Source organism: Nicotiana tomentosiformis, chromosome 10 (genome assembly GCF_000390325.3).
Source record: "Nicotiana tomentosiformis chromosome 10, ASM39032v3, whole genome shotgun sequence".
Lineage (NCBI taxonomy): Eukaryota > Viridiplantae > Streptophyta > Magnoliopsida > Solanales > Solanaceae > Nicotiana > Nicotiana tomentosiformis.
Window position 1 is genome coordinate 35,221,534 of NC_090821.1, and position 12,463 is coordinate 35,233,996.

At 37.5% G+C, this 12,463-nt stretch overlaps 1 protein-coding gene across 2 annotated transcripts; it reads right to left on the reverse strand.

Annotated features, from left to right (window-relative positions):
- Positions 1 to 5,226: 5,226 nt before the first annotated feature.
- On the reverse strand, positions 5,227 to 9,074 carry LOC138900534 (uncharacterized). Of its 2 annotated transcripts, XM_070187508.1 has the most exons (5): positions 8,762 to 9,074; positions 7,306 to 7,395; positions 7,133 to 7,216; positions 6,940 to 7,056; positions 5,227 to 5,523 (listed from the first exon to the last, which is right to left on the reverse strand). In XM_070187508.1, the coding sequence occupies exons 3-5, from the start codon at positions 7,154 to 7,156 to the stop codon at positions 5,383 to 5,385; spliced, it is 282 nt and encodes a 93-aa protein (XP_070043609.1). In that variant the 5' UTR covers positions 7,157 to 7,216; positions 7,306 to 7,395; positions 8,762 to 9,074; the 3' UTR covers positions 5,227 to 5,382. The 2 variants fall into 2 exon arrangements, with proteins under 2 accessions (XP_070043609.1, XP_070043608.1); XM_070187507.1 differs by having other exon boundaries at positions 7,133 to 7,395.
- Between the last annotated feature and the right edge of the window lie 3,389 nt (positions 9,075 to 12,463).

A 12,463-nucleotide genomic window follows, 5' to 3' on the forward strand; every position in this document is an offset into this window, starting at 1 on the left:
TATTATGACTTTAAACATATTTAAATTATGATTAACAAGTCTCATATTCATTATACGTTACCTTGGGACGCACAGGGTGTAACAATCTCCCCCCCTAGAAACATTCATCCTCGAATGTTAAACTCCCAGAGATCTATAGAAATTTTGGCAGAGTCTCCTCTATAACGGTACTACTACCAAAATGTCAGACATAAGTACTTTAACTGAAGCTACGTCCTTAATTTTCAATCTCCGAACTTGTCTCTCTAGTATAGCAATGGGAGCTTCCTCATATGATAGCTGCTCTGTGACCTGAACATTGTCAACTGGAATGACTCTAGAAGGATCTCCAATACACTTACGGAGCATAGACACATGAAAAACTGGATGTACTCACTCCAAGTTGGAAGGCAAGTCTAACTCATATGCTACCTAGCCTACTCTGCGTATGATCTTATAAGGTCCAATGTACCGAGGGCTAAGCTTTCCTTTCTTACCGAATCTCATAACGCCTTTCATCGGTGATACCTTTAGGAATACCCAATCATTTATCTGAAACTCCAAGTCTCGTCATCGATTATCTACATAGGACTTCCGACGACCCTGAGCTGCTAATATCCTTTCCCTTATAAGCTTAATCTTCTCAACTATCGATTGTATCAACTCTGGTCCTACTAACTTAGTTTCCCCAATCTCAAACCATCCGATAGGAGACCTACACTTCCATCCATACAGAGCTTCGTATGGAGCCATCTGAATGCTGGAATGATAACTATTATTATATGCGAACTCAATAAGTGGAAAATGATCATCCTAGCCACCCCTAAAGTCCATCACACAAGCCCGTAGCATATCTTCCAGTGTCTGAATAGTACGCTCAGGATGACCATCTATCTAGGGATGAAATGTTGTACTATGACTTACCTGAGTCCCCAATCCTTTTTGGAAGGACCTCCAGAAATTAGCTGTAAACTGAGTACCTTTATGTGAGATAATAGATATAGGGATACCATGAAGTAGTACTATCTCCTTAATATAAAGCCTTGCTGCATACGTAGTCCTGACAGGAAGAAAATGGGCTGATTTTGTAAGTCTATCAACAATAACCCATATAGAATCGAACTTACGCTGGGTACGAAGTAAGCCTATGATGAAATCCATATTAATCATCTCTCATTTCCAAGTCGGAATCTCTATAGCCTGCAATAATCCATCGGGTTTCTGATGCTTAATCTTAACCTACTGACAATTAGGGCGCTGAGCAACAAACTCTGATATATCCTTCTTCATTTCGTCCCACCAGTATATTTCCCCGATATCATGATACATCTTTGTCACTCCTGGATGAATAGAATAACGAGAATAGTGAGCTTCTCCCATAACCTACTGGCGCAACCATGCCACATTAGGAACACATAATCGAACTCGATATCTGAGCATTGCATCTCCTGTAATCTCAAATGGTGTATTCTCATTTTGAGGGGATGTATCTCTGTAATGATCTAGCACAGGATCCCTATACTGGCGTTCCTCACTTCAGTTACTAAAGAGGATGTTGTCGTGTCCTGAATAGTAACTCTGGTATCACCTAAGTCCAGCAATCGAACTCCAAGACTAGCTAGCTGATGAATATCATGGGCTATCCCACTCTTCTATGGATGTAAATATGACAGGCTACCCATAGATCTACGGCTGAGGGCGTTGGCTACTACATTCGCCTTCCCCGGATGGTATAAAATATCAATGTCATAGTCTTTCAGTAGATCCAACCATCTCCTTTGGCGTAAATTCAATTCATTTTGCTTGATGATATATTGAAGGCTATTATGATCCGTATAGATATCAACATGAATGCCATACAAATAGTGCCTCCACATATTTAGTGCAAGAATCACCGCGGCTAACTCTAAATTGTGGGACGAGTAATTCTTCTCGTGCCTTCTCAGTTGCCTTTAAACATAAGCAATTACTTTCCCTGGTCATTCTTCCACTTGTTGCATGAATACATGGCTAATCTCATTGCCCATGAATATTGGAATTTCCTATAACTCATAAGATCTCAAATATCACCTTTTGAATTTTTTCTTCTTCCCGTTCATTAGCCATGATAGGTTCCACTTTCTTATGAAGTACATACAATGTTATAGTGAGACTGTTGTTACATGACCATTTCCTCTTTAGGTCACTGTGCTTAGGTTTAAGCCTTCTTCCTTATTTCCTCGGATAATCTTTCGTGGTAGTACCCAGTTCCGAGACGTGGGTCTGGGGAGACTTTTTGGGGGGAATTTTCTATTTTCTCGATTTAGCTTTGATTTCATTAACTAGATTAGTTTCTTATAGTTATTTTTATGATATGTAATTGATTTTTGCTAGATTTGGGCCATTTTGAGTCGAATATTTATAGAAAAAGTTTTGTTACAGATTGATTTGAGTTTGGTTCGAGGTAAGTGGCTTGGCTAACCTACTGGCGCAACCATGCCACATTAGGAACACATAATCGACCTCGATATCTGAGGACTCCATCTCCTGTAATCTCAAATGGTGTATTCTCCTTTTAAGGGGATGTATCTCTGTAATGATCTAGCACAGGATCCCTATACTGGCGTTCCTCACTTCAGTTACTAAAGAGGATGTTGTCGTGTCCTGAATAGTAACTCTGGTATCACCTAAGTCCAGCAATCGAACTCCAAGACTAGCTAGCTGATGAATCTCATGGGCTATCCGACTCTTCTATGGATGTAAATATGACAGGCTACCCATAGATCTACGGCTGAGGGCGTCGGCTACTACATTCGCCTTCCCCGGATGGTATAAAATATCAACGTCATAGTCTTTCAGTAGATCCAACCATCTCCTTTGGCTTAAATTCAATTCCTTTTTCTTGAAGATATATTGAAGGATTTTATGATCCGTATAGATATCAACATGAATGCCATACAAATAGTGCCTCCACATATTTAGTGCAAGAATCACCGTGGCTAACTCTAAATCGTGGGTCGGGTAATTCTTCTCATGCCTTCTCAGTTGCCTTTAAATATAAGCAATTACTTTTCCTGATCATTCTGCCACTTGTTGCATGAATACATGGCTTATCTCATTGCCCATGAATACTGGAATTTCCTGTAACTCATAAGATCTCAAATATCACCTTTTGAATTTTTTCTTCTTCCCGTTCATTAGCCACGATAGGTTCCACTTTCTTATGAAGTACATAGAATGTTGTAGTGAGACTGTTGTTACATGACCATTTCCTCTTTAGGTCACTGTGCTTAGGTTGAAGCCTTCTTCCTTATTTCCTCGGATAATCTTTCGTGGTAGTACTTAGGGAAGACCCTCTGACTCTTGTAAATTTGCGAGCTTATTATATCGTATACCCGGAAGAACTTTTTTTATGTTCTTACTCGCCTATAATTATCCTTAGTTACTTACCTCTGTGCCCTTGTGCTCGTAGGTTACTTCTGAACTGAAATTTTTGATTATCTCCCTAGTGGCACTCTCTTTTATTTTCGTAACACTTATACGTACCTTTAATTACCCCAACTCCTATTTGAATATTTCTCAAGGGTTACGACATCATATCTGCGAGACAGAATTTACTAACTGGCACACTTAGTCCCTTAAGCTTAATTCTGCTCACAGTTCTTTCTTTAGGGAAGCGTCTTCCTGAATGGCCTTTAAAGGTTATTCTTTTGTTGTCCATTCAATTATTGTAGGAACGCGATCTCTGAAATTCTCACGATGTCGACTATTATTAAATCCTTCAGTCCCGAATTCAGGATCAGTTTATCTTATTCACTAGCCCATACTAATTTTTATTACTCCGTGGGTCTAACTTTTCCTTTTGGTAATCACATATGAGTCACCAACTCATTTCTCGAAATGGGGACATCACTTTATGGCTTATACTTTTTTATTTTCTCAAGGCCTGTAACCTCTTGTCTTTTCCTTCACTTGACTATAGAATCTGTAGTCCTATCATATTTTGATTTACCGTTATCATCTATTTATCACATCTTACTCAGAATGCTTCATTTACTTTCTTCTTATTCTCCTGCTAATATTTCTGTCTATCACCTTATTATGAAAACTTCAACAAAATATTCTTTCACTTTTATCCCCCTTGATTCACCTCACTGGCTCTTAGGGTCACCTAACACTCTCTTTTTACTAGGGACGGAAGCCATACAAAGGTAAATATTTATCCCTTCTAAGATTCCAATGCCAATCTTCTGAAATTTCTGAACATTTTATTATTCATATCTGATTGTACTATTCTAGAGTGCACCATCTGGGTGTCTCACAATGAGAACTATTACCACGTTTGCAATATCCTTCGTAAATGTGAGCTAATGATAATAATCTATCCATAATTTTGGGTTACTCTAACCCCAGCTGGATGCTGATATCCCATCCTTCTCTTAAATTATATATGATAGCTCCCACAGGGCATAATTGAAATGGGTGTTTTCAAGTGAATATATCTTTGTTATTGTTGAAAGTAACTCAAAATACTTATATTTCTCTGCCTGAATTGTAAATACAGATAATCTTCACTATCTGGGTTCCTTGTATCCTTCTTCACCTAGATTTTTTTACTTGTTGAAACTTGTATCTACCTTCTGATTCTCTCGTTGATTTTTACCATAGGGGTGGATAGATATTCGTGTCTTAGGGCTCCTTATCAAGAAGCTTACATGTCGTAGTACACATATAATCTACTGAAGACCTTACATTTACTCATCATAAGCATGACGCAAAATTGAGTTCCTCTGACTCAACTCTTCCACAACCACATTCAATCTCTTACCAACTATCTTTTTGGATGTAGATGTCGTTGTATAATGAATAATATAGAATTTAGGAGTCTAAATTTCTTACAACTGAGCTCTACCACACGATCTAGAGTAAGAAGAAAGAGTGACAATCCTAAATGCCATGTAGCCTCTTGCTTTTAAGTGTGGTGTATAACACACCCATAAAGAAGATTCTACTATACACGCTCGGTAGACTCCCTAAAAAAGAACTGCTCTGATACCACTTTTGTCACGACCCAAATCACAGGGCCGCGACGGGCACCCGATACCTTATACAACTGAGTACCAACGTAACATATCTTTCTTATCATACTGTCATGGGTAAGTGGGCCAGAAGGGCCGTCATGAGATAATCGGAATAAAACATAAGGGAATATTAGACATTGGATGACCCAATATGATATAAAAAATTATACATGTGACATACGGGCCTATAAGGTCGACATGATCGTTTGTACACTCAAAACATAAGCCAACAAGGCCATACAAGCATCTATATATATGGCATCTATATACAAGAATCTAAGAGTACATAAACATCATAAAGGTCGGGACAGGGACCCGCCATACCAATCAATACATCTCCAAATCATACTATCCCCTTATGCACGCCACCAACTGCCTTAATCCACATGTCCACGATCTCCTCTTGAGGTGGTTGGATTGGCGTACCTTGATCATTAATTGGCTGATTTTGAATGAACTCCTCCAAGCTTCGTTTGAAAGTATCCTGTAAAAAAATTACAATTGTTATTAAAGTAAACTTTATTAAAGAAACTTTAAGGGGAAAAAGAGAGAATGCTTTGATGAGAAGAAATATTTATGTTTTTGACTAATAATTCTTATATTAGGAAAAAAGGAGATCAGAAGGAAAAAACACAAGATAAGGAAGATACATGTCATTCTCAACCTACCAAGAAACAGAAAGTAGAAAAGGCGTCCAGAAAAAGTACAAAGAGTCTTGATACACTGGACCTAACAATTTCAGTAATATACTTATATTTGATTTTTCATACATAATTTGGCCAATAAACTTATTGTTTCTATGCCATTCTGGTACTATATACTTAATATTCTTATACCAGTAAATACTCGTAATTAAGGGCATACAATATTATAATTGACAGCTAACTGTATTTTTGTATTACCTTATATCAGTGTAATATTATTATTTATTTTGTTTACAAGTTTTGAAGATATAAATTAAAACATGTTGAAGTTAAGTCCAAGTCTTTGCAATCTTGGAAGGCGACGACACAAACCAGATGGAGAGCACATTAGAGCCATTGAGCTAATTGAATCCAAAGCTCAACCATTTCAACCTCTGAAGAGTGGTTATTCCTATAGGAATATTTCCTTCCAGATTGTTGTACCTCAGATTCAAGAATCCAAGATTCTTCATGTTTGAGATAGAAAAAGGAATGAACCCACTGAAACTATTGTTTTCAATGGCGAACATTTGAAGGTCTTGTAAATCACCTAGAAATTTAGGAATTTCTCCAGTGAAGTTGTTGAAACTAAGATCAATGGCTCTCAACTTTTCCAAACGAGTGAACTCTTGTGGAAGTTCACCCTAGAAATTGTTGTAGCTTAGATCAAGAGAAATAAGAAAAGAAAGGTTGCCAAGTTGTGGTGGGATGGTACCAGTAAATCCCATACAAGAATCCCATACAAGAATGGAACAGAACAGGTAACCGATCTCATCTTCTCACTGTTCAATGGTGCTAACTAATAAAAAACCAACAATGCTAAAATCTAGTTGAACTGCAACACATGATGTATATTAATCTAACAACTCAACAGAAAAATAGAACTTTCAGGTCAAATGTGTATTAAACTGAAATTCATGCTACAAAAGATAAAACTGAAAACTTGTTACATGCATGCTAATTGATCAATCTGATCTATCCTTCCACTGAATTGTCATACACATTGAACTCTAATGTAGCAACAGTAAGCTAATTAGGCATATAGAATGAAATACCGCTCATATCAGAAGTTATTGATGACTTAGATAGCGAGGTAACTAAGAGCTTTTTCCTTCTTAATGTCCATAAACATGGGTTGTCTAAAATAAACAAATAAAGCTTTCTCCTTTTTATTTTAAACAAATAAGCTAGTTTAAAATAAAGCTCATTAATCTTACATGGGTTGTCTCAGCGCGTGAATCGACCCAAGTCATTTTTGTTTCATCCTTCAACTTCTTCATGTGGGTTTCCTCAAATACCTCATCATGAGTAACTAGTCTTCCTTTAGCCTTTTCCTAAAAAATAAATAATATCTTAAAAAATGATAACTAAAGTAGTTATAAATCAAGAAAAATATAATAAAGACATTACCAATCTTCTTCTATGAGCCGTCATACTAATTGAACTGCCCGTGTGTACTGAGCCACCCTTGTCAGACAAACGGGCTGCCCTTCCCTGGGCGCTCACAAACAGATTGCAATGTCTCTCTATAATTAACATAATATGTAAATAGATTATAATATAATATCACATAGGAAACTTACTTCAGTTTCTTAATGGTCAAAGTATATATATGGGGTGTAAGCTTAACTGCCTCCTTTATCAATATCTCCTTGTAGCAAAGATTTGATAACCTAGCAAAACAAGTTTTACAAGGAAAATTAAATCCAACTTGGATTCTCATCCAAAGGTCTGTACAATACAAAGGCAGCCTTAAACAAATATTATAGTATCCAAGGTCTCATATATAGATGCACTAGTGGGGCGTTGCCTGGGCTAAGCCCGGGCCCAAAAGTTCTTTAAAATATTTATTACAAGAAGCAACAATAAGCAAAATAAAGAAGCAATAACATTCCACAATAACCAAATTTGAGATAAGCCGAACTGTTAAGCTTCAGCTTTTACTCTATAAGAATCTATTGTTAGGATTCTACATCTCATTTGTGACATTGTATGGAAACTTCCATATTATGCATGTATGGAACAGACTGCAATAATTATGGCTGATAACTATATACTCAATTGGGTGAGACATCTACATAAGTGCATAACATCATATATGATTTCTGCAATATCCCTGTTTCAAAATTTGCATCCTTGGCAAGGATTGTATTGAAAATATTCTGCCTTTCATCAATACTATTAGTTACGTTAACTGCTGCCGAAATGTATAAAACTGTAGAAGTTAAGGCTAAAATAGCTGACAAAATCAGAGATAGATTTAGCATATATTTACTGACAAATAGACGGAACACCAAAAGGTAAAAAGAAGTATTCCACACAAAAAAAAATGGAACAAATTGTAAACAAATATGAATATGTGTCAGCTCCATGTGCTTCATATCAACACTGATGACTTCTCACCTATATTCCTCTCTTTTTATTCTACCACCTTGTATATATTAAATATGTAAATACAGTTAAAATTTTGTTAAGCTAAATTTTTATACATGTCATGTGAAGGTAAAAGCAAGTTAACATAAAAGTTTTTTTAAAAAAAAAACAAAAAGAAGAAGAAAAACAGATACCACACTAACAGTGACGCATACACACACACACTATAAAAATCTAATTTTTTCAATCAAGATTCAATAAAAAATGGCTTCTCAAGTACCTAAATCTTCAAAACCTTCAAAACCCCCCAAACCATATATCTGCCATTTCAGATGCATATAACACTTCTGAAATCCAATGTCATTTTGTAAAATAAAAATTTCTAATGGACAGATATAGTCCAACCATAAGAAAATGCAAACCAAACTCAAACTTTAAAAATAAGCAAAATCTAGAAGTTCAATAAAAATTAATTTCTTTCAATAAATTCATCGAACACCTAGTATACAGATAGGTTACCTAAAGAGTTAACAAACTCAATTCTTGACCAACAAATTCTTGCATGCAGACGAATTAGAGTGAAGCAGACTCAAGCTTCAGGTGACAGTGGCAAAATCGCAAATCGGGGAAAGGGGAAAGGAGAAAGAGAAAGAGAGATTGACTTACCGATGTTGTCCCTGAAGTCTCCGAGTTATAATTCCAACACCAATCTCACCGAAATTGCTGCTGGAGTTATCGAAGAATTCAACGCTGAAGATGAAACAAATTTCAAATTTTTCTTCAATGATAATAATGAGACATTCAATTGTGCACAGATTTTGAATGAGAAAGCTGAACTGGATAAGGATGAGAACGGTGATGATGATTTTGAGTTTGCTTTTGTTAAAACAAAATCTGAAGTTTCACCTATTTCTGCTGATGAAATCTTCTATAAAGGTCACGTTCAATTTTCAACACAGATGTGGGAAATGGGAGAATGGGAGAAGTGGCTGACCTAATTAGAAGGTGGGAAATTCTTCTTCCAAGAAAATAAAAAATATACTAATATTTACTTTCCCAAAGAATGTGTGGGAATATTAAAAATATTCCATATACTTTATTTAGTTTGCCACTGTTTTCCTGGGAAATTCTTTTTAATTTTATGTAATTAATTTCCAATTATTTTTCCACTGACATAGGTGGGAAATAAATCTAGCAGTTTTAGGCGCTAAACAGTTCCCATTGAGAGTTAGTGAGAACTATTAAAATTTTGGTAAAATTTTTATGTCTCCACTTTTCCACTGATTTTGTCAAATTTTTGGTGGGAATTACCATTGATATATTTTTGCGGAAAATATCTATGGGAAATTGGCATTATTCTAGTATTTATCGGAGCCTAGAAGAGTCCTTGCTTGCGTTGTATCTCAGTCGTCCTTGTTTGAGTGCATCAAGGCTCGTCAATATGATGATCACCATTTGCTTGTCCTTAAGGACATGGTTCAGTGAGGTGGTGCTAAGGTGGTGACTGTTTTGTGATGATGGTGTGTTGCGGCTGCAGGGCCAAATTTATGTTCCTAATGTGGATGGGTTTAGAGAGTTGATCCTTGAGGAGGCTCATAGTTCACGGTATTCCATTCATCCGGGCACTACGAAGATATTCTGTGATTTGAAGCAGCATTATTGGTGGCGGAGGATATAGAACGATATTGTTGGATATGTTGCTCGGTGTTTGAATTATCAGCAGGTTATGTATGAGCATAAGAGACTTGGTGTTTACTTTAGAATGTTGACATACCAGAGTGGACATGGGAGCGTATCACTATGGAATTTATGGTAGGTCTACCACGGACATTGAGGAGATTTGACGCAGTTTGGGTCATTGTGGACAGACTGGCCAAGTGTGCACATTTTATTCCAATCATGACTTCCTACACTTCAGAGTTATTGGCTAAGATCTACATCCGAGAGATTGTTCGCTTGCACAGTGTACCTGTTTCTATCATCTCTGATCGAGGTACTCAGTTTACTTTGCATTTTTGGAGAGCGGTTCAAGATGAGCTGGGCACGCAGCTTATGTTGAGCACCGGATTTCACCCTCAGATGGTCGGGCTGTCCGAGCAGACATATCAAATCTTGGAGGATATGTTGAGGGCTTGTGTCATAGATTTCGGAGGCCAGTGTGATCAGTTTCTACCTTTAGCAGAGTTTTCTTACAATAATAGCTATTAGTCGAGTATCTATATGGCTACGTATGAGGCATTATATGGGAGGCGAGTTTGGTTTGAGCCGGGTGAAGATAGGCTATTGGGCATAGATTTGGTTTGGTGATTATTTGGAGAAAGTGAAATTGATTCAAGAGCGGCTTCATACATCGTAGTCTAGGCAGAAGAGTTTTGATGACAGGAAGGCTCATGATGTGGTATTCAAGGTGAGTGAGAAGGTTCTTATTCGAGTTTCACCTATAAAGAGCGTGATGAGATTTGGGAAGAAGGGCAAGTTTACCCCGTGGTATATTGGTCTTTTGGAGGTATGGGAGAGAGTAGGTGAGGTGGCCTACAGACTTGCTTTTCCACCCAACTTATCGGGATTTCATTCAGTATTTCATGTTTCCATGCTTTAAAAGTACTATAAGGATCCATCACATGTGTTAGATTTCAACTCGGTGAGTTGGACAAGGATTTGACTTATTACAAGGATCTGGTGGCCATTTTGGATAGGCAAGTTCGGAAGCTGAGGTCGAAGAATATTGCATCGGTGAAGGTTTAGTGGAGAGGCCAACCAATCGAGGAGGCGACTTGGGAGACTGAGCAAGATATGCGAAGCAGATATCCTCACCTTTTTGATATCCTAGTTATGATTCTCAACTCATTCAAGGACGAACGTATGCTTAAAATGGGGAGAATGCAACAACTCGGCTGCTCGTTTGTGTATTTCAGCCTTGTTTCCCTATTTGATGCTCCCATATGTGTATTTGTTGGTAGTGACTTGAAGGGACACTTGGTTGGTTTCGGGAAGGTTTTGGAGTAAATTGGAATACTTAGATCCATGGTTGGATGCTTAAGTTATAAAAGTTGACCGAGGGTTGACTTTGGTGTTAACGACCTCGGATTGGTCATTTTATGGTTCCACTAGGTTCGTATGGTAATTTTGAATATGCGCATGTTTGGAATTGAATTTGGAGTTTGTTAGGTGGATTTGACTCTAATTGGCAAAAGTTGAAAATTTGAAGGTTTGGAAGGTTCATAGGTTTGACGGGGAGTAAACTTTGAGGCTATTGGGGTTAATTGTCGTTACGAAAGTTGGAATAGGTCCTCATGTCATTTAGAACTTGTGTGCAAAATTTGGGATTATTCCTAGTTGGTTAGACGTATTTCGACATGAGTTTTGAAAGTTGGAAGTTGATTAGTTTATTAAGTTTGAATTGACGTGCGATTCGTAGTTTTTATGTTACTATGTATGATTTAAGAACTCGAGTAGGTTTGTGTTATCTTTTAGGAGTGGTTGGTATGATTGAAAAGGGTCCCCAGAGGCTCGAATGTGTTTTGGATGGGATTCAGAGCCTTTGGGTATACTATTGACAGGTCTGGTTCTAGTGCATCGCACCTACGAAGATAAGGTGCGCAGGTGCTACATCACACCTACAAGGAAGGGGAGCGCAGATGCAAAGTGGATCTGGTTGGGGTAGTGGATGCATTTGCGATGTTTAGCCGCTTCTGCGAGGGCCTCTTTTGCGAGCAAGGTCCGCAGATGCGAATGCCTCTTTTGCGAAGAAGTTCTGCATCTGCGTAATTTGGTCGGTAGAGAGTTGGGCGTAGATGCGCTGTTTTTGTCTGCATTACTCGCAGATGCAAAGAAAGCTTGGCAAAGTACTTTAATCGAGGGTTTGGCTTATTTTATTATAGTTTGAGATTGGGAGCTTGGATTGGGGCAATGTTTTAAGCGATTTTTACCACTTGGATTGGGGTAAGTGTTCTGGACTTAGATTTTATTTTATTTCATGATTCCATCTTTGATTTTGGGTTTTGGTTGATTAAATCTAACGGAGAAAATTGTGGTTTTGTGGAAGATTTTGGAGAATGATTTAATGGATATTTGAACCCTGACTCATAGCGGGTTTGGATGAAACTTGTATATTTGAACTCGAGTTTGAATTGGTAATCGGGATTTGCGACTTTTGTCGAGTTCTGAAAGGCGGACCCCGATTTACTTTTTGGTTGACTTTTGCAATTTCATAATGATAGGAGCTTTATTTTTTGGAATCGATTTCTATAATCGTGTTTGATGTTATTGAGTTGTTTTTTACTTTATTCGAGCTGTTTGGAGGTCGATTCGCGTGAGAAGGGCTTTTTGGAGTATTAATTCACGCGCTTTGAGTAAGTAACTTGTCTA

Coding starts and splice junctions, on each gene's coding strand:
- LOC138900534 (XM_070187507.1), bottom strand. CDS start 7,261: ATGTTAATTATAGAGAGACATTGCAATCTGTTTGTGAGCGCCCAGGGA. Junction 7,057..7,132: donor CGGCTCATAGAAGAAGATTG/GTAATGTCTTTA, acceptor TTTATTTTTTAG/GAAAAGGCTAAAGGAAGACT. Junction 5,524..6,939: donor CACGCGCTGAGACAACCCAT/GTAAGATTAATG, acceptor ATTTTTTTACAG/GATACTTTCAAACGAAGCTT.